The 23,535-nt window shown below is 35.7% G+C and overlaps 1 protein-coding gene across 4 annotated transcripts in view; it reads right to left on the bottom strand.

Moving 5' to 3' along the window:
- LOC128987929 (protein argonaute-2-like) overlaps positions 1–23,535 on the bottom strand; it is a 48,522-nt gene that overhangs the window by 5,689 nt on the left and 19,298 nt on the right. For 3 of the 4 annotated variants that reach the window (XM_054409031.1, XM_054409034.1, XM_054409032.1), the window contains 12 exons: positions 19,380–19,415; positions 14,890–15,136; positions 14,511–14,619; positions 13,873–14,057; positions 12,533–12,666; positions 10,544–10,796; positions 9,097–9,232; positions 6,818–6,937; positions 5,194–5,325; positions 2,519–2,628; positions 1,341–1,555; positions 699–858 (listed from right to left, as the gene is read on the bottom strand). In XM_054409031.1, the coding sequence (XP_054265006.1) occupies positions 699–858; positions 1,341–1,555; positions 2,519–2,628; positions 5,194–5,325; positions 6,818–6,937; positions 9,097–9,232; positions 10,544–10,796; positions 12,533–12,666; positions 13,873–14,057; positions 14,511–14,619; positions 14,890–15,136; positions 19,380–19,415 (1,837 nt within the window). The remainder of the gene's footprint in view (positions 1–698; positions 859–1,340; positions 1,556–2,518; positions 2,629–5,193; positions 5,326–6,817; positions 6,938–9,096; positions 9,233–10,543; positions 10,797–12,532; positions 12,667–13,872; positions 14,058–14,510; positions 14,620–14,889; positions 15,137–19,379; positions 19,416–23,535) is intronic. The other variant, XM_054409033.1, reaches the window with a different exon arrangement.

The raw sequence follows: 23,535 nt of genomic DNA, 5'->3' as shown, positions 1-23,535 counted from the left end.
ATCGACAAAATATTTAGAAAATAGATGGAAATTTGTAAAATTTGAATTGCTATTGTTATATTATCATGAGTTGAAACCATGTGAATGTAACGATACTATTCTTCTTATAAAGTAAAATGAATGGGTTTTCTGAAATCAAGTGACATATAGAGGAAATTAATTTGACTTTGAATCAATAATTAGCCGCATGAGGATAACTACTAAATCCCCATGATCCTCGATCCTGTGATGGTTAAAAAAATTGCTGACAAACAAGTTGAATATTAAGGAAGTCTAAACGGTTTCGTGTTACTAAGGAACAGAGTAATTAACCCTTAGAGCTCCAATATAACAGACACATAACTAAAATGGCCAAACTTTCAGTTACAACTATCTATGGGAGGTAAGGTCAACAAAAACAACAGAAAGTTTCACCTAACGTGTGCTGCAAATGTGAAGTCAGTTCTAAAGCACTTTGCTACGGGCCTAAGTTAACCAGTGCTGGAGTCTGATTTGGCTTGGACAAAGGCAATGTCTCACTGACCAGTCTAAGGTGTTAAACTGTCTGTGGAAGAGATGGAACTTGGAAGGGTAAATTCTTCCGAGACACCTCAATTCAGCTATTTCACTACTTCTTATCCTTACCATGTGTGTATGATTATCAAAAACTAGTTTTTATCTATGGAGTTCAAAAAGTTCAGGAAAAGGATATTACGTACCATCTGTTCCTGTCAACTGAATGATTGATGCCATTGAGTTTGGCATTGATCTTGAGGAGAATATTCCCTGCAGTAGCTGGATTCATTTTTTGAAAGGTTCTTTCCTTGATACACTGTGTAAGCAGGCCTGTGTCTATCTCAGCCGTCAGTTTAACCTTGCCTTAGATAAAAACACCAGATTATAAAGTTTGAAGACATACACCACATATCATTCAACTAATTTAGTAATTTATTTGGAGGGGAAAACTACAGAATAGTAAGATTTTTTTTAAGAGTGTGTTATCTGTACATTTCTTTTTAACATTTAACTCATTAAGAATACCCCTCTGAAGCAAACCAACAGACTAAGCAAATTTGATCTGTCTGATTGGATTTTTACTAATATATTTCCATAAATGAGCCATATTTATTCGTTATTTAAATAACACTTGATTTTACGACAAAAAGTTAGTGTAAATAAATAAAATAAAAAAAAATCTAAATGTAATGTATAGTGCTATATTTAGAAACTTTAAAACAGTGATAAAGGTCAATGAAGTCCACACCATTTTTTACTGATTTATAATTAATTTCTTTAACAGAAATTGATACATATCGAACTAAGATATAAAATAGCAATGAATCTATTTTTTGTTAACTCACTGTACGTTTCCTTTGGCTGATCAGGTATGATCACCACCACCAACTGAGCTCCTTCCTTCTTGTATGTTTGGAAGTGAGGCCCGATGATACGCTTTAACTGATCGCCGTTCACTCGATTGAGGTTCTCAATGTTTGAAAGAACTACGTACTTGAACGGCTCAGCAATGTTCATGCCAAGTGTTCGGCCCTGCTGAATCATTGTACGAGCAAAGTTTCTGGAAAATATAAAAAAATGCTCAGTTTGTATAAAAACTCACTTAAACTAAATAAAAAACTAGTTAAAACATAGACAAGTAGAATAAATATAGACTGTCAAAGGAAGGTTCCGGCGCCCACCGCTAGGAGTGCCGTGTAGTTACAGCGTACACCGCTGCAGGAGCCGAATGCGACCTACACGGCAAACCTAGCGATGGACGCCAGAACTTATTCTAACCGCAGCACAGCTGACGGTCTATTATTATTCTATTTGTCTATGGTTAAAACTAGTACCGTACCTTCAGCAGCCATTCATTCACTATCTATCAAAGTATATACTAAGGTGCAATGAATTGTCTGCGGGAAACAGTGACTTGGAGAAACGAGTCACTTTAGACGGAAGCTGCAGGCTTTGTTAGGAGCGAGAGGAAACAAAGACTCGTCTATAAGCTGAGTAAGTTGCAACGGTCCCTAAAAGAATCAAGTGTTTTTTTCTATTCTATGCTTCGTGAGGTGGGACCCTAGCGCATACTCCCACTACTTGATAAATTATCCTTACCACCATACAAGTTTATGAGGGGGAGGGGGAGCGGAAAGTTGTTTAGTACGCTAGAAAATTGTCTAGAACCAGCCCCGATTAAGGTACCACACATGCTTAAAATCTTTTACCCCAAACAGGATTGTGCCAAGAAAGAAACACAATTAAGAAAATGCCTTACATATTTCAATTTAAGATAACTCATAGCCATGATGGTTTTAAAATTAGGTTAAGCATTTTTAGGAACTAAACATGTTTTAATAAATAATTTGACAAGATAATTTAACACAACACAACTGGTATTTTTATTCCAACTACGGTAAAACAACATTAGGCCCAGGCTGTACCAGACCGAATTTGTTGTAATGCTGCACCGAACCGATGGCGGTAATTAGGACGGAACCGCACCATACTGACTTTTTCTGTGCCCTGATGAAAAGGTTACCTCAGTGAAGGTTCATCTCCCCGGCGACACAATGTAATCACAACCCATCTCTCCAGGTTCATGGGCTTCATGAATTGTTCTGCCCTCCACACGCCTGCCCTAGACCTTACCTGCCAACATACCACAGGCTAAGTCAGGTTATCTATTTAAAATATCAGGTCAAAACATACTATTGAAAAAGTTTTATCTTGTTAGTATTTTCTTGTGCATGAAATATGTCTATGCACCCATTTTTGTTTATTATATCATATTTGATAATAGTTTTTGGAAGTACATTATCACTGCTGCAGACATTAGTGATGAAAACCAGGGATTTTTAATATTAAATCTCAAACTGATTTTTTTTTTTACTTTAAAGTGTTATTGTTGATGAATACAACACAGAATCTATTACAACCAGCAGCCTAAGTAAATTTTCATATTTCCCTGATGCAATTTTGACCTAAATCTAATAAAATAACATAAGTTTAACAAGTACCTAGGGTTGCTGTTGCATACCTCTAGTTTTTATTTGTTCCCACCAAATAAATTAATTGTAAAATCAATAATATGAATGGGTAACATGCTTAACAATATGATGATGTACAACATTATGAAATAGGCAAGCATCCACTGACTTTACGAGCAATACAGGCTCTTCTATGATTGAAAATAAATATTTTTCATCTTAAAGCCATAAAGTCAAATACCATATAAAAAAGTGAGTAGATCACAAATGTTACTTCACTTGTATGAATAAAACAAGCCTGTGTTGCTTCAAATCGAAATGCATCAATTAAAATTAAAAATTCATTAGATCAAATTGTTGCATCAAATTGAAAAGTTTGGCTGCTTCTCACACCCTATACTATAGTTTACTACAAACAATAAAATTATTTCATAATATATTGAAATATAAATTTTAGTGATGGGCGGATCCAAGAAAATGTCGGTACCGGATCCGGATCTTGAAAAAATCGGATCCGGATCTTCGGATCTTCGGATCCGGATCCAGATACACACTGTCATAAGGGCGGGTTAAAAAAAACGTAATTAACAGAATGCCAAATTAAATCATACTGTTTAAAATTAAATCGGTAATGTTTAAAGGGTAATATATCTTATACACTGAGACATGGCCTTGCCATATAAGTTATTTGCATCAAGAGACAAACACTGAGTCATGGCCTTGCCATTTAAAGTATTTGCATATAAAACATCGAGACATGGCCTAGCCATATATAAGTTATTTGCATCTAGAGATAAACATCGAGACATGGCCTAGCCATACAAGTTATTTGCATCTAGATCTAGAGACAAACATCGAGACATGGCCTAGCCATATAAGTTATTTGCATCTAGAGACAAACATCGAGACATGGCCTAGCCATATAAGTTATTTGCATCTAGAGACAAACACTGAGTCATGGCCTTGCCATATAAGTTATTTGCATCTAGAGACAAACATCGAGACATGGCCTTGCCATATAAGTCATTTGCATCTAGAGACAAACACCGAGTCATGGCCTTGCCTTGTAAGTTATTTGCATCTAGAGACAAACATTGAGACATGGCCTAGCCATATAAGTTGTTTGCATCTAGAGACAAACATCGAGACATGGCCTTGCCATATAAGTTATTTGCATCTAGTGACAAACATTGAGACATGGCCTAGCCATATAAGTTATTTGCATCTAGAGACAAACATCGAGACATGGCCTAGCCATATAAGTTATTTGCATCTAGAGACAAACACTGAGTCATGGCCTTGCCATATAAGTTATTTGTATCTAGAGACAAACACTGAGACATGGCCTTGCCATGTAAGTTATTTGCATCTAGAGACAAACATTGAGACATGGCCTAGCCATATAAGTTGTTTGCATCAAGAGACGGGGGAAAAACGGTCTTGTACATGGATACAGACAGCTTTGTGTTAGTAAAAAAATCGGGGTTGTACAGTGAAACATACAGCTATATGTTAGTAAACAAATCGGGGTTGTACAGTGATACAGACTGCTTTGTGTTGGTAAAAAAATCGGGGTTGTACAGTGATACAGACAGCTTTGTGTTGGTAAAAAAATCGGGGCTGTACAGAGATACAAACTGCTTTGTGTTAGTAAACAAATCGGGGGGAAATCGGTCTCTTACATGGATACAGATAGCTTTATTTTAGTAAACAAATCGGAGTTGTACAGTGATACAGACAGCTTTATTTTAGTAAACAAATCGGGGTTGTACAGTGATACAGACAGCTTTATTTTAGTAAACAAATCGGGTTTGTACAGTGATACAGACAGCTTTATGTTAGTAAAAAAATCGGGGTTGTACAGTGATACAGACAGCTTTATGTTAGTAAACAAATCGGGGTTGTACAGTGATACAGACAGCTTTGTGTTAGTAAAATAATCGGGGTTGTACAGTGATACAGACTGCTTTGTGTTGGTAAAAAAATCGGTGTTGTACAGTGATACAGACAGCTTTGTGTTGGGAAAAAAATCGGGAAAAAATTTGAAAAAATCGGATCCATCAAAACCGGATCCAGCCCAAGATCCGGAATTTTTTGGATCCGATCCGGTGCCGGTTCTAGCTTGGATCCGGCGGATCCGGTAGTCCGATATCCGGATCCGACCATCACTAATAAATTTTTTTGTCTAGTATTTAAGTACAATGTGAGAAAAATGAGTACAACTAACCATCTTCTTGTTTCCGTATTCGAGTGCCGGAGCTTCTAGAACTCGGCCCTTGATCTTTTGGAACTCTTGAGCAACTGAGATACCGAACTCATTAGTGATGCACTGATCTTTGTTGAATCCAGCTGAAGCCATCTGTCAAAAATAAACACACATTTCAAATGATGAGCTTTCTCATATTTTAAACTCTTAATATTTAAACATAAGAATTTTAATTTTATATATCTGTGTCAATATATTATTCGATTTGTTTACATCTCAATCTTTACTTATATTACTACATTGAAGGGGGAAAATTTAGTTTTTTAAAACTACCCATAGATAAGAAACTAGCAAGTGCCAAAATTAAATGAATAGAGAAATTTTTTGTTACAAGCTTATGAAAATGTCAAATTTTCCCAAACACTGCATGGAAATTATCACATTGCCACACCTATAATCAGTATTCAAAAAAGCTCATTTCCCCTTTATTCATTCCCATCCTCCAAAATCAGCTGAGTTTACTGTTGGCGTTTTTTTGACGATCTTGGTTATATTCATTTTAATGGAAAAAGCAAACATAACCTAAATGTTATTTTATATACAACTAAAAAGTTAAAGTTTTTTTTTATGATAGGATAATTACGAAGGTAGGAAAAATCCTGAGCAAGAACATTCATTGAGCTCTCCAAATGTAACAGTTCTAGAGCGGCAATGACATACTTTGCACTCTTACACAAATAACAATTCCTAACTGAGTCACTGTTTGTATTTATTTGTCCGAATACATTATTTGACTTTTTTAAATTTAGTGATAAAAATACACAAACAGACAAGTGGTCTTGTGGGGAATATTTACAATTGTATTGTTATTGTTTTTGTAAACGAATGAATTTTTAATTGCAATAAAACATTAATTACTCTTTTTACCCGCTATCAGTTGTGTAGTAAGGTTTTGCCTAAAAAAATTGTTTTCTAATGGAGGGAGAAGGGTGTGCATATCAGGAATAAGTACAAAATGTTACCTACTGCATAGTTTTGTTTTTGGTAGGCTACATTGTTTGTGATACCATAAAATTGATTTCATATTGATTGATTTCATTAGATATGAAGAGTACAAATTAAGAGAAGTACAACACAATTCTATTTTAACTTTCGGAGTGACTAGGCCCACCAGTTCCATAAAACAAATAAATTAGTGTAATGAAGAAGAAAAAAATCATGTAAATTACATTAGTGAATCGAGAATAGAAAATCACATTGTATGTTCTCTGATTCTTTCATCAATTTTTTAAGTGAGTAAATGAAGTAGCCTATGTTGCAAATTAATTTCCTACACAGATTTTTTTTATGTTATAAGATGTGTATTTTACAGTTCTAACAACTATTTTGGGTTAAAATTTACTTAAGTCTATCTGGTAATAATTGTTTTAATTATTTTTACGCTTTTACAGATACATTTTATATATGAATGCAGTTTAATCCATTCCAACACATGTATCCACTCACTGAGTAGTAATCAGTTAGTAAAAACCCTGAACTTGTGAAATAACCAGCATATAAGCGGCACCACTCGCGGAACTAGAGGCAAGTTAACCGATGGCAGGTAAAGGTACCATAGTTTACAAGTGATCTTAGTCATACTCACAGCTTCATAGATCTTCCTCTTGCGCTCGTCAGCAGGTCTTGCTGCAGCTTTCACCATAGCAGCCGTCTGAACCTCATCCATCTTGCGATTGGTCACTTGACCAGGAAGAACAGTACAAAGCTGTAACAACAAACAGGTCAACCACTGGTTTAGCACAGAAGGAAGTTTAATTTACATCACAATGCAAACAAAGAAAAAAAAACCAAAATTCTTCTGCCACTGGTGTTTTTTCTGTCGGAGGGTGGGGGAGGGGGTGTCCACGCTCCAGCCTCAGTCATGACTCTGCCACTAGACACTTTGTTATGATAAAATAGGGATTATTTTGTCATTATAAGTCATATCTTGTTCCTCATAAATAAGAAGAAGTTTAGAACTATGTATGAATTATGGAAATATTTACTAGTAGGCCTATAGTTGTTTTTGATTTTGTAAACTGTAATAAAATGTATGAAATATTTTTACTAATAAATTGGCTGGAGTAAGATGTGAATTGTTCATGGTTTTTGCCAAGATTGTGGAGGACGATGAGGTACAAAAACTAACCATTGTCTACATTATCACTGACATATTTTAAATACAACAAAATACGATAATTTCTTTTTACAATGTTTGGCAATGCTCAACCTGGGCTTGGCCAGGTTAGTGAGTTCCAAGGTTAGCAGATTCCGCAGGACAAAATCGAGTTAGGGGGCTCTGAGGCTAGGCAATTACGGAGTGGGGCGGTTCGACAGTTCTGCATAAATACTTACTCTTACTCTTACTCCCAGGGCCATTTATATCGGAGGTGATATTTGGCCGCACCAACAAATCTTCGCCAAGTTAACCGGTCTTTCGCATCATCCTCCGTTGCCCCAATTCTCTCCAAATCTTCTTGCACTTGCTTCCACCACCTCTGCTTAGGTCTTCCCCGGGGTCGTCTTCCTGTAGTGTTTCCCTTTAAAACTCTTCCCAGTCTACAATCTTCATCTCTTCTTAATATATGACCAGCCCATCTGATTCTTCGGCACTTGATTTCTCCAATTACATCTGTGCTATTATACAGTTGCCTTAATTCCCTATTGTGTCTTATTCTCCATTCTCCTAGCTCGAATATTGGTCCAAAAATCTTCCTTAAAATTTTATTTTCGAATACTATTAGTTTCTTTTCATCTCTTTTATTTAATTTCCAGGTTTCTGATCCATATAGGAGAACTGGGCAAATTATTGTTTTGTACAGCCTGATTTTTGTTTTCCGGGACAAAGATTTTGATGAAAGTAATTTATTGCAAGCATGAAAACATTTATTTGCTGAATTTATTCGGCTTTGGATTTCTAGTTCATCAGTATTTTGGTTGGATATAATTACTCCTAGGTATTTAAAACTGTTGACTTTTTCAAATGTATGGCCATCAATTTCTATTGGTTCTTCAGTATTATCCAGGTATCTTGAAAAGTGCATGTACTTAGTTTTTGAATCGTTTGTTTTTAGGCCTACTTTTTCTGTTTCTTTCATAAATACTTCGGTTAAGGCCTTCAGATCTTCTAGTTTTTCTGTGATTATAACCACATCATCTGCAAAGGCTAAGATGTTTATTTTGGTTCCTATTTTCACTCCTATGTTCTTCTCTGCTACCTTCTGTAGAGCTTCTTCAATGGCAAAATTAAATAGGATCGGTGATAGCCCATCTCCTTGTCTGACACCAGAGTTTACTTCAAAGGTGTTACAGTTGTGGCCATCAATTCTAACTGAACATTTAGATCCTGAAATACTCATTTTAATTAAGGCTATAATTTTATTCGGTATGCCGAATTTTCTTAGCTGTGTCCACAATTTGTCCCTTCTTATGCTGTCGTAAGCCTTCTGAAAGTCGATAAATAAGGCATAAAATTCTTTATTGAACTCCCAATAATTGGCTACTATTTCTTTTAAGATAAATATTTGGTCAGTTCTGCATAAATGTCTTTGCTATTTAGTTTTGATCATTCTGTTGTAGTTTATTATGAATGTATTTTATTTAATAATGCTGTAATTTATTATAAGGAATAAGTACATTGTTTATTTCATTCATTCACTGTATTATGTTGTAATAATCCTTTTAATAAGTATTCTAGCAATAGCCGGGAGGCAGAGCTAGCGGCCAACCGCTATCTACTCAGGCAACATCAACTCCTTACATTAGCCACACCTTAACACTCCCACACCCTTCTATTGTTATTCTGTGTTCACTAGTTACGACAGGCCAAGATGCCTGTTACTTACTTGCCTTTGTGATCGTTTTGGTTACCAGGTTTAACTTTACCTCAGGTGGCAGACAGATTTCTTTGTTCTCCGGGCCGACCCAGATGCTGGGAAGATGGGGGAATCTCAGCCTGTAGTTTTTCTCTCGCTGATAATACTCCCCGATGGTCATTTGTGTCCCGTTCTCAAGACGGAACCTGTGGAAAGTCAAAAGCATTAAAATAATAAAAAAAATAATAAAAAAGACAAATATCATAAAAAATTTTAAATATTTAATCAATGTCAATTAGGTCACATTAAATTCAGGTAGTTCAACAAATATAAATCCATCTGATTATTCACACAGAAATATAATATACTACAAGACAATGATTAAGTCATACATTTTTATAGCATTTAACAGAGACAATTGCTGCTTTTATCCAAACACATATTTGTACGGTTTTGTCATTTAAGTCAATTATAGCTTCTACAATAATCACAAATGTTGTTTGTAGCTCAAATTATACACTTAGTCAAAATCAACGTATTAGAACTACTCTTTACAAAGAAATACAAGGCCATTTTACGTTGATGTCCAACTATCCAAACACCCCTCTGCCCCAATCGTTTAGGATAATCAACGCTCTACTGAATTTTCTTTCAATAGGATGTGATTGTATTTACAAAAGCACAGTTAATTTGTGAGTTTTTAGGACTTTTTGAGAGGATAGCAGGCTTACCTGAATGGGAAAGAGTCCAAACTGGCACAGGAAACAAAAAACTTAACACTAGATTGATACACAAAATGTTTAAACTAATACTTATGTTTTGTATATATAGTGTAAAGTTTTGTGTTTCCTGTGCCAGTTTGGGCTCTTTCCCATTCTGGTAAGCCTGATTATCCCCTCAAAAAATCCTAAAAACCTAGGTCCTTGTGCTCTATGTTAGGCCTACATCATTTACTCTGTGAGTTATAGTTTTCAAAAAAAAGTATTCTATTTCCAGACTAAAATGTGCAGCATCGTATCAAGTAATCTTTCTATAGTACATTTAATTTTTACAGGTAGGCTATACAATTTATTTAATTGCCTTTCATAATAGGGGTGTAATATTGTAAAAATAGTGTGTTTGGCGATGTGTGAGTAGGCTAGAAATGTCGATAAACAATATCTTGTTGTTCTCACCTAAAAAAGGCTGTGGCGATAAGTAGGTCAACGTACTACATCTTGGGTCAGTTTTATGTGTCCTTGTTGGGTGATTAGTTGGGGGAACTGGAACCCAATTTGGAACCTTTTTCCAAAATGGGTTTTCTGTTTTATACCAATACTGTTTCAGTCCGTTCTACCTTTTTGTTGTTAATTATTGTTGTGTGATTTGTTTAATTTAATTTTGTGGTTTAGGAGCATAGCTGGGTTTGGTAAGCGAGTTTTGAATTTGTTTCCTGAGGTATCTCACCCAAAGTAACAGGAACCCACCGTTAGAGGTGGTTGAGACACTGAGTACAAACAAATAATGTTGCAGCTAACCTGTGCTCGGAGCAAGGTTTTTTGCAACCGTTCATCTTGTACACTCTCCGAGTGTGGGGCTGGTTAGGCAGCATACACTCACACTTGAGACCTCGAATGAACTTGACAAAGTCTTCTATCTCATAACGCTGCAGTCCGTTACGTTGTAAATCGTCTAATGTGGATCCAGGGTCGTTCCAGCGCTTGTTCTTATCTTTAATCATAAGCATGACGTCCAGAAGATTTTTCGCCTCCGGGAACCCTTTGTGGGCAACTGTGTGATGGAGATGACAAAAATATTAGTAAAACAGGTTTTAACAGAATTTTACACAATTGTGATTGTTAAGGCCCAATCAATATATAATCAATATTCAACTTTTATAATATACTGTACAAAAATACAAAGGAGAAATTAGAAACATATGTTATCGAGAACCAAAACAACTACTACATGAATTACAATGTAAATAAAGATTATTATGTACAAGGATAGGGATCAGCTAGCTTACCTGGTAGATAGAGTCCAGATTAGCCTTGATTACACATAAAACACATGACACAACACAGAAAAACTTAATATTTCGTCCCAGTTAGGGACTTCATCAGAAGGGAGAAGAAAGAAAACAGTTTTCTTTCTTCTCCCTTCTGATGAAGTCCCTAACTGGGACGAAATATTAAGTTTTTCTGTGTTGTGTCATGTGTTTTATGTGTAATCAAGGCTAATCTGGACTCTATCTACCAGGTAAGCTAGCTGATCCCTATCCTTGTACATAATAATCCTAATCAGCCAATTGGCCTTTCCTTAACTCCTAATGTAAATAAAGAACTGAAATGAAGTAATTGAATTGTTTAGGTTATTTTCTATTGTTACTCTTAAACAAAAACTTCATTTTTATCAACTTATAAAAAACAGTGATGTTTCAGAAATAATCACATGAGATATAAATCATGTTTCCTTTAGAAACAAAATACAGATAGTTAAATTTATCTGCATATAAAGAAATTTTACTCTTTTGAGGATTAACAATACTTTTAGGCATTTATTTTGTATAAAATAAAAAAAACTTGTCCCAGAATTGAACTCTTGTGGCACGCCCCACTTAATTCTACGTTTATTAGAGTTAAATGTAGTTAAATAATTGTTTTTGTTTGACTTTATTTCAACAAATTGCATCCGACCATCCAAATAAGAATGAAACCATTTTAAGGGGACTCCCATTATCCCACGACTTTCCAGTTTTTCTAGCAAAATTGAATGACACACGCTATCAAATGCCTTACTTAGAGAGCATATAAAACTTCCAACTTATATAAAAATAAGTTTGGATACCTTGACACAATACTAATCATACATTATCGTGTTGGTTATTAAGATCTAATATATTTAAAACTACCCCTAAATCCCAGAAGTATTGGACATCTGTAAACAACAAGAAATGAAAAACAAAAAATTGCTTGTCCGAGTTGTTAATCTAGACAAGCGTAGCAGACAGCTGAGACATTAGACCACAGATGCCACTAGGACAGAGTTTAGAGTTGTTGTATTCACGTGTCGCATCGTCGTTCAGAAACCGAGCTCTGACGTAGCAACCCGAATCCTGGTCCAGGGCTGGACGGCTTCGAGAAAATGGCGTTCGTAGCCTGTCGTCTTCATAACATGCTAATTTAGCTTTTTGCGCTAAAAACATTTTCCGGTTGCAGAAAAATTGTACACATGTTCTGTTTGACTCTCAATAATTAATTGTTGAATATTTAAAATAAAAAATCGATCCCAGAAACATTCCCGCACATTACTGCCATAATTACAGAATTATGGTATAGTCCCCAAAATAGTTCCTGGTGTCATAATATTCCCGTATAATTCCCGCTTTTTACGGTTTTCCTGGTCGCAGGACACCCTGATGTAGTGTCTTTTTCTAGTGCCATTGAAGTCTTCTTCCCATTCAGGTAAGACTGTTTCTCTTATCTTAACAAAAATCCTTACAACCTATGTATGTATAATTAAATTACCATCAACGTTGAGGAAGGGACGCCACCCTAAGATGGCACTTTGGTAGAAACCATACCAAAGCTCCAAGCCATTGCCGAGTTGGATGATTCGGTTACTTGGCCGGGTGAAGTAAGATCGCCCAACTGGAGTAAACCTGATACATCAAGTTTAAAGTTAATAATATTGATAGATAATTTACTTTCACTAAAAAGCTGTTTACTCACCCTGTAGCCTATTATTTATACCAGTGATGTGTAGGTACTTGACTTTATTAACATTGCAAAAAGGTTAAAGCTTATGCTCTGCTGGGTGCCTGGACACTCAGGCATCGATGGAAATGAAGCCGCAGATAGAGTGGCAAACGCTGCCTCTGCAACAACAATAATAGGTCCACAACCCTTCTGAGGCATTTCACGAAAAAGCGCATGCTCTTCTATTGCGACATGAGCCAATGAAAAGCACCGTAAACTTTGGGTTGATACTCCCTTTCTTAGGGTTAGCAAACTTACTATGTTTAGGCCTTCTAAAAGGGTTGCCTCTGACCTCTTGAGACTAGACAGGCGAAGAATTAAATTATGGTGGAACTGTTAACCGGCCATGGGCGATTCAGGAAACTTTTACAACGGATGGGCTTATTTGATGGCGAATTATCTGTAGGTATTGCGATAGGTCAAAGGAGACAGCCGATCATCTGCTCTATGATTGTGATAAGCTCTCTGATGCTAGAAGGATAACTCTTGGCCATTTGGTAAGAGGTAGACATCTTCCCGAGGAGGAACTAATTGGAAGACTACAGGCTTTCATTGGATGCCTGAATTTGTAGGGTCTATCAATGAAACAACTGTCTGGGGTACGCAATAGTTTGACTTTTCGGATGAAGTGCTTTAAGGTCTTGGCCTGCCCCTGTTACATGAGATAAGGTTACATTGCAAAACGCAAAGCTTGCAAGAAATTTATTCTGTCATTTTAGTCACAGAGTTCTTTATTTGACTTGGATGTGTATCAATTTATTAAACAGAAGGGTCCAAAATTTCCAACTCATATTTGTAAAAATTATAGCTCTAAAAAATCGCTAAAATAGACAGCTATTTCTGTGTTATTAAATAGCCCTTTACAACATGAATATGTAATAAAAAAATGTTAACCATTTCAACTGGTATTCAAAGAATAAGTACATTATAATTTAGTTAGGTACCTATAATACCAATACAGAGGACCAATTATAGTCAAAACAGTACAAAAACTGATTTTCGTCAGGAACCAAAAAACAGATTTTGATCAGGAACTAGTACTGACAATTACCAATCTTTATCATTTGCACCGATCAAGCACAGAGATAAGCAAGAGTAGAGTTACTGGCCTCATTGCGGAGGGGTTACGCAAGGCAATGTCCAGAGCTTGAATAGCATCCTGGGGAAACCCAACTCCATTGTTGAGGTAGGCAGCGATCTGCCCCAGGTCCACAGATGATACTCGTTTGATTGTAACAATAAACTCCTTGGGTCTGTCACGTTCCTCATCACTTACTGAGACTGTATCAGTCACCTACACAATAAACAAATCATATTAAAACGTTCATAAACAAACACAACAAAATACTTACACTTATTCTAAAAAAAATGTTTTAAACACTATTCAATTCCAAGAATTTATATACAAAAAGTATGTATTGTAAGTTTAAGTACCTAGAATGACAACCTGACTTTCACCTATTGAGTCTGATGATTGAAGTGACCAATCGAAATCGATCACCACTTACCATCTGTAATGTATATTTACCGTCTTGTGAGTAACAGTATAAGCGTAAAGATATTTTTGAAAGTGTTATAAGACGTTTCTTTTTTTTACTTACCATAAATTTAATAACAGGTACAATGCTGATCAAGAAGTTATTTAAATCTTAGATGTAACGACATAGTAAGTCTTTTTATGATTGGTTCCTTTTTGACGTCTTTAGAAAAACAACTACAGATCCATCTCATGGAGAAAAAAACTCACCCCATCTCCAGGTATAGGTAGGTCACCGTACGAGTAGAGATTCTTCCGACCATCAAATGCCGGGTGGCGGGAAGGGAAATGCCGCTTCCTCATCTCTTCCATTGCTTTTCTATAACCAAAAATATTTTTATTTTAAACTATCTGTCTTTAAAATTTCATTATATATTTTAGGACATTGTTTCAATATTACTGTATATTATATTTAGTACGTTTAATATCATAAATATCTATTTATCACGTTATAGAGAATGAAGAAAAATGTCTTTAAGGGCTATTCAATTGATAAAGAAATACATATACAGTAATAATATATTACGTGAATTCTGTGAATAGGTTGTAGCAAGAGACTAACCGATCCTAATATATAACAACAAATTACCTCAGCATTTTTTTCGGAACATCTGGCTTGAAGTCAACATCATAGTGAATTGCTAAACCAATTTTATTCAAGGTCAGCGCAAGATGATTGACCTCAAGGTTAATGGGTCTTCCCCTTGTCCCGACCATCATGTTTTTATCACATTTTATCTTCCGCTCAGGTATCTTCCACAAGCCAGTAGATGTGTCGGATCTCTTCGGTGACATTGTGATAGACACTTGAGATATTCCCGCAGTAATGTCGCCAGCTGAGAACAGTTCACTTTAATCAACTGAAAAACTACTGATGATTAATCGGATACAGTTGGCACTAAATAACATAATTTATTAACAACACAGGAGTGTAATTTATTTAATTTTTAGGTTAATTTTAGGATAAATTTCAGTAATACTATATAAACTTAAGTCGGGACCAAGTAAGTTTGCAGTTGGTAGCAGCCAATCACAAGACAAGGCTAGTGCGACGTTGCCACATTGCCCGTTGACAACAATGACAACACTAATTAAAATAAGTAATATTTTCAAATCAGCTGGTATTATTAGATTTGGCAACACCGCACGGTTCTCATTGGTTCATTCAAAACCATATGGTAAATAGGCTCCTCCCTCAACTGCAAACTTACGTGGTCCCGACTGTAGTTTTTTCTATTGAAGATTCTACTTATTTCAATTTAAGGGGATTCCCTACTGAAAATGCTAAATATCTTAATATTCTTATTTTTGGTTATAAATATGTTTTTTCTAATTTGTACTTGTTCTAAAAAGGTAAAATTGTTGTTCAAAATTTTTTTTTTCAATTTCATGTATTTTATATATATATATATATATACTTAAAATAACGGTTATATAAAAGTTGATATATCTCAGGTTCTACTGGCTATAAATTCATGATCAAAGTGTCATCTTGTAAGGTTTTCAGTCTTCTAAAAAGTTAGGTAAAATTATATACATACTTATTTAGGAAAAAAAACTATGAGCAAAAAACTAAAAAAAATAATAATACAAACGTTAAAATTTTTTAAAATATTTTTTTATTTAGTTTGTAATTGTATTACAGGCATAATTTTACCTAACTTTTTAGATATACTAATAAAGAGTATAAGGTAAAAATTTCATCACTGTACTGCAAGTACTTTATGAGATATATCAATTTTAGTGTTGAAAAACACGGAAAATTCAAACTTTCGGGAATCGCGCGTTGAATGTAAGGCTAGTTTAGCTATGTAGGCCTATACTAGTTTTATCTAAATGTAGCTACAGTAATAAGCCTCCACCATTTATTATTTATATATTATATATAAAGCAGGACTCACCAAGAAAGAATTACTAAGATGTTGCTAGGCATTTCTTGAACAATGGTCCACAATTATTGACAACATAAATCACAACGCACAAAAAAATACAAGATTATATATTGAAAAACTGAAATAAACCATTAGCCTACTGTACAAAACTGAAGTCAATGTCCTAAAACATTCCAGCACCATATGTAAGTCCTTCTTTTTGCTTTCTTCTCTCTTCCTCAATCATCTGAGCCTGCCTTAGTTTTTTTCTATATTCCGTAAACTTTAAGTTTTTTCGAACTTTTGAAAGCTGGAGTCGCTTCCTGTCAAAACGTTTGGCTATTTTTAATGTTGAACAGCCAGGACTTACTCCGCTTGAGATTTGGAAGCTACTCACTGTTTTGTTGACACCAGTATTGTATTGGCAAATAGCTTCACTTGCACACACTTCAAGTTTTTTTCTTGTTGCGTAGTTTACTTTGGGACATTTCGACCAAATAACGCCGTGAAGTGATTCATTAGCATTTTGTGTCTTACCTGACACACACCTTTCTAAGAGAGCATCTGAAGCAAGCCTTTGGTACAAAGGCATAACCTTTTTACATACATGCTCAGTAATAGGAGTCTTGATCTTTTGCCGGTGTGGCTCGGGTTTTTCTCCATTAGCGTTAGCTCGGTTATAAAAACACCAAGAATCTTTCCCCGTAGGACATTTATGATGTTGAGGATGTTCATCGGTAGATTTGCAGTGGTAAAGAGTAGAAAAAATGGCACTTTTCATCTTGCTAACATCTCCTAGATTTTTCTCAATAGCATTTCTGTAGTAGACGGTTAGCTTATCGATTGTAGATGCTTTGAGGCTCCCATACTTTTTGCCTCCGAGGGGCTCCCCTGTGCCTGTGTTTTGGGTGACAATGTTCCTAAGCCCTGTACCCAACCTTTTGGCAACATGGTTTAGACATTCCACCTTTTCAATGGTTATTCCATCATAAATATTCAATTCACTCAGGTGGGAAAACGTTTTTGAATCACCGTCAGAAACAACTGTTGTGTAACGGAAACCATGGTTCAGTGACCGCCTCCACATATTCTCAGCTGCAACCACTTCCATGTGGGGTGATGAACCATCATAGTTTTTGTTGCAGTTTATTGCATGAGATGCAAACCAGTTTTGGTAGGCCTCAGTGTTATCACCTAATGTCGCCTTCATTTTGTGGCACTGTCGGCAATGCTTCGACAGGACCTCAAAATCTATGACGAGACCCGTCACTACATCCACAATACAGCCTACACCATTTTTGGATGTGAACCCTCTCTTCTGCCAACTACCATCGTAACTAACCGTGATATCAAAAGGGCCAGGATAGTCAAATGGTTTGTTTTCCAGAGTTATATAAGCTTTACGGACTTCCGTTCTGGCTTTCTCTAGACTTTCATGGGCTGTTTGGGTGTAGGTAGTGTGAATCTGTTCCATATGCCTATCATAAGCCTTACAACCTATTTGCTTCATGTTGAGATGCATAGAGAAAATCTCCATACCTCTGTGACCTTTGCCTAAAGAGGTGAAAGCCTGCACAAGCCTACGATTTACGTCGTAAGGTGGCCTCGAAGAGTTTGCCACTGATTGCCCTGCTAGGCGCGAAGTATCAAAACTAGTTTCAGCTTCACATGATATGCATTTCACAATGAAACTGATTGCATATCCTTTAGTGTATGCCTTTTTTACTTCTAAGGTTTTACTGAAACACTCAGTACAAGGAAACTGACATAAATATGTAGTAAACAGTTTTACATCTACCAACATGTATTCAGGTGCTGTCTCATTTGTTTGGACTTGTTCGTTGTAGCTGTTATAGAGCCTAAACCCTGTTAGAGGCTCATTTTTAGCAATAGGCTCACCTGCACAATCATTTTCAGTAGAAGTCGAAGGCTGATCGATCATTTGATGACAACTAGGCCTAGACTCCAACACACTTTCATTTGCAGCATTAGAATCTTCACACTGTTCCTTGCTGGTTCGTTTATCACGGTTTATTTTGTTCCTTGCAGCAATATTCTGCTTAGTTTTCTTAACTCTACCCATGTTATATTACAAAAACATTCCTTTTCACTAAATAATTACAACATACAGTTAATTAGTCACAGATTTTGCTTTGAATGTAATTTCTTCTTAACTGCACATCTTTTGTTAGAATTTTTGGCATTTATAATTTTATGTTATGAGGACAATTGAACCATCATTTGATTTTTTTCACTATCAGCAAGTTTGGTACTATAAACAGTTCACAACAGTTCACAACAACACTAACAAAACAACAGCAGAAGTCACAAACTGAAACTAACCTTATGCATAAATAAAAGTTGTGTTTTCATTACAGATGGTCAAACAGCTGTTGGTTTAGTAAAGCCAGTACAAAGAGTGTATTTCATATGTACAAAAATGTATAAACCAACTGATATGTATAGGAAATGAAAGAGCGAGCTATTCCTCCTGGCTAGGCTAATATTTGACAGGGTATGCAGAGCCTGATATAGATAATATGTATTTTTATTGCAAATAAAACCATTTATACCTTGTTATTTATGTTTTTTCTGAAAGAAGACATATAATAGAACAAAAATACGTAAAAATAAAAAATTTAAAAAAAAATAAAAATTTGACCATTTTCAGTAGGGAATCCCCTTAAAAGTAAAATCTGACAGATCTTTAAAAGATGGTGTATACATGGTAAGGTGATCCTTCCGATACTAAAATTAACACACTATCTTAACATGTCTAAGTGGTCTTAAATAGTTATTTTTTTTCTAATTAGTCCTCAATCTAAAGATTGGATTTCATAAAACAATCGAGCAATCTACTACAGTGATATTATTTCATTTGCAAAAGTAAAACATTATTGACACCCTTGACTGTACTACTTCACATCCACACAAAAATACTAGTGGAAAAAAAACATGCACGAATAATAAATTGTGTAAACGTTTTTAACACATGCAATACTCCATGAATAATCAAAAATGCATGTCATGAATACATGTCTCAAGGATCATCCAACAGTAAAACATAGAGATCAGAGGAGTAACAGTGTAGAACAATGGAACATGCTGAATCTACTGATACAGTAGCAATACTCAATGTATCAAATTTCAAAAACGCACAAATAAATCAACTGAATCAAACACTCAACACAATAATAGGAAAAATTACCCCAACTAGATGAGTCGGATGAAGCATCTGACCATTCTACATGAAAAACAAAATTAAATAAGCTATGAAGTAGAAAGTAGTTTTTTTTATAGTACTATACAAACTATACCTACCATAACAAAAGTAACTGCACTAATATACAAGCTAACGGATCACTTTTGAATTACCGGTACCGTACCTAAAACTATCGTATACTTTTAAAGAATAAAAAAAATACATAATATAATATTTATAGTATACTTATAATTTCCAGCTAAACAAATAATTAATGGGCCAACCTTAATTTTAAAACACTTAATTCATGCCTCAAATTTTAAGGTCGGGATATTATAAAAAGTAAACAAAATATTTTACTTTGCGTCAAAGGAGATTTAATTAAACCCACAATTAGCATTTGACAGAGAGAGGTACAACATACACAATTATTGTGTTGGTTGGGAAAAAGTAACCAGTTATGTTACATTATCTTGTCAAAATGTTGCTGCAAACATGTTTATTCCTAAAAATTCTTTACCTAATTTTTAACTACACTTTATTATGGCTATGACCTATCTTAATAGTAAAATAGGTTAAGCCTTTGTTTTTTTCTTGACATAATCATGTTAACCCTTTGGCTGCCAAGAACTTTTGCTGTTTTCTGTGCGAGAACGGCCAGCTGAGTTTTCTGTGTGTAACCGACAGCTGCCAGGGCTATTAGCCATATGACAACCAGAATTGCCAGGCCAAATCATGTGATTTTGCAATGTTTTTAAAAAATAACTATAACTTCCCTTATAATATAGATAGAACCTTATTTCTTTTTTTGTTTTAAAGATAAATATGTGCTCTAAACGTTGATATATATTTAAATTAAAACTGGTCAAAAATTTTTTGCACAACTAATAAAATGATATAAAATAAAAATTTTTATAAAACATATTTATTTTTTCAAACTAAAAATTTTTTTCTAAATTTCACTTAACTCATTAACCAATACTATATTTCGATTTACTATGTTGTTTTGTCATAGTACACCAATTTTCATTAATTTTGGACAATAAATAATAATAAAGCAAAAATCTGTCATTATAGGCCTACACCCTAAAATAAACATAAAACTCAATAGCGTCAGGCAATTACATGTAGTTTTTTGTATTTTTTATATTTTTGTTGCTGAAATATAATGAACATTAAGAAAAAAATAAAACTTAAGGAAATGAACAGCATAAAAAAACATATTTTACTTACATATAAGTGAAAGCGGCTCAAGAACTGGAGAACAAAAGTTTGGAAACTCTTGAGGTAAGTTCACTTAAAATCTTGAGAAACACTAAATAAAAGTAAATTCACAAAAACAAAAATGTCAAGTCAATAAAACGTTTCCTTAATATCTACTATTTACATATATAATACATTTTTGGTTATTTTTTCGAACTAAAACTTGCAGTTGTGCAGCGTGACACAGTCCAAGTGCAGACCTCTCTTACACTTGACGCAGACAGTCCTGGAGCGCCTCCTCTTCCCCTCTTCGTTTTTAGATCCACTGCATTCAATACAATCCTTTTCCCTTTTTCCATCTAACTTTTCCACTCCACACGTTCGATTTCCTTGCGGCGCATCTCCTCCTCCGTTCTCACCTCGTGCTTGATTTTTTTCTGAAAGCCAAACATCTGCTAGTGATTCAATGACAGCTATCTGGAATTGTAGTCTGGACATTGGTTTGTCTGTATTCATTTTATAAATTACGTAGCTGTTCAGGCACATTCTTCCAAAAATGTTAAATACAACTTTCTTCCAGTGCTTCATTGTCCTCCTCTCGTCCAAATAAGTGTATAACATCTGATCTGTGCCGTCGATGCCCCCCATCCCATGATTATATTTGTATACAATTTGGGGTTTGTTTTTGATGATAACTTTCCCAGATCTCCTAATTGTATATCTTACATTTTTGGCTTTGGCATTAGTTGACATTATTATAAACTGTGTCCTATTAGTCGGTTTTTCTCTATATGCCATCTGTAGGATTGGCCCTTTTCGGACGTACACCTTCTTCCCTACATCATATTTCCCTCGAAGCTGTCTGGGAATACCTTTTCTGCCAACTCGCACGGTTCCGGTCAAATGGGTTTCATTAGTGTACAAAAACCTAGCCAGCTTAGTTGTTGTAAAAAAATTGTCCAAATATATATGGAAACCTTTCTTCAAAAGGTTTCCCATTTCCAAGAGCTTTTTGACAACAGCATAGCCGACACCAAACTGATCAGAGACACTCCTATCTTCGAATGCAGCTCCACGGTAACAATAAAATTGGAAGCAGTAGTTCGTTACAGCGTCGCACAACACCCACAACTTGATGCCCCAACGATGATGTTTTTTTTTGGGGATATATTGTGTGAGGGCCACTCTTTTCTTCGTACCAACCAACGACTCATCTACGGATAGCTTTTGATTGGGGGTATAGAAAAAACGAAACATTCTGTTGCAGTGGTCAATCAATGGTTGAAACCTTCCACATGGGTCATAGCCTGGATTCCCTTGAGGCACTAACATGTTCGAGTCGACAATGTGGAAGAACTTTAGCAAAAGCTGGAATCTGTTCCTCGTGAACATATTAGAAAACCATTTTATGTTTTGGGACGAAGAAACAAACCAATAGCTTGGAATGGATGGCTTTTGGTTGATGCCCATATTCAAAACAACTGATAGAAACCCCTTCATTTCAGACATGGTCACATCCACCCATTTCTTGACTCGACTGTTTGGTGACAAGTTATTTCCTCTCGATTCAATAAACCTTTGAGCATATTTGTTTGTTTCCACAACAAATGTGTTTATCAAAGTGGCCGTGAAAAATAGATCGAAGTATGAAATCGGAGGACTATTACGGGGGGGGGCAATGTTTTGGCCCGGACAGTTCATTGAAAACAAACGAATGTTCATATCCACGGTCAACGTCATCAAAAACTTCTTCCCAATCACTACTTTCTGGACTTTGTGGACGAATTTCTGGATGGCTACCTCCTCTAAGACGGCCTCTACCACGCCCTGTAGCTCTTCCTCGTAGGTTTGAACAGCCTCTTGAATTAGTTATAGGAGGCATTACGGGTGCCGGATCATCTGCATCCTCTTCAGAGTCATCCAAATCAGGCCTTGAAAAATGTCCATCCCTGGAGGTCCCGGGGAGGTTCAAATCCAAATTAATTCTTGGACGAGGCAAGGATAACTGGAATCGAGGCCTTGGAGTAGTACTTGGGTCATAATCTGGGTCCTCGTCTGTGTCGTCGACCATTTCGTCACTACTCTCTGTCCCAGAAGAGTCAATGTCATCTAGTGATTCGACATCACTATTGTCATTGTTGACATCATTCACATTCACACCACTTTCACACAAATCACGTATAAGCGTTCCCTCACTCACAGGAGAATGTGGCCGTTTATTACTAGGCCTATTCATTTTGAAACAAACCACAGTAATGCTCGGGAAACTCACAATACAATACTGTATAAACAAACACAAGGCACGCTGGTTTACATTAGCCTAAGCCATAACCTAACATCCAAAAGCATAATAATAATAAGGTATTCCCGCTAGATTGACAAATCACATGTTAAAAAAAATTGGTTCCACGCAGTCTGAGAGCGGCAGACAGCGTGACGCCCAATGCCACAGCCATCCGTATAACCTCAACACTCATGACTTTAGAATGCTATACGAAATTAATCCGCTCATTTTTCGTTTACCAACGCATATTTTTCAAGTACTACAACTCTTTAGCTTTAATTTGAGTTGTGGTAAGAACGTTTACTGTTAAATATGCGTTTGCTACAATGAATTAACAAAATGCCGATTAGATCGGCGGCGGGCATTTCTCGCGCAGACGCCAGGCGCCGATGTCATCGGCAGCTGGCATTTCTCGCGACGGAAGGCGATGCCGATCACATCGGCAGTTGGCACTTCTCGCGATGTAATTAAAAGCCGATCTAGTCGGCTTTTGGCACTCAAAGGGTTAAGAGTCAAGGTGTCGATAATGTGTGATACTGTAATTTATTGTTAGAAAACCATAAATGTAGGAAATTATTCATTTTTATAGTAATATCAATGAAATAAAATGAAAAAATACTGGAAGCCCTGTACAGTACCCATTTTGTACCAAGAACAAATAACATAGGTTAGGGC

Source organism: Macrosteles quadrilineatus, unplaced genomic scaffold (assembly GCF_028750875.1).
Source record: "Macrosteles quadrilineatus isolate MER2022 unplaced genomic scaffold, UCM_ALF_1.0 Scaffold_2__2_contigs__length_208266976, whole genome shotgun sequence".
NCBI lineage: Eukaryota > Metazoa > Arthropoda > Insecta > Hemiptera > Cicadellidae > Macrosteles > Macrosteles quadrilineatus.
Note: the sequence above shows the minus strand (reverse complement) of the source record. Positions and strands in the feature narration are given on the sequence as shown.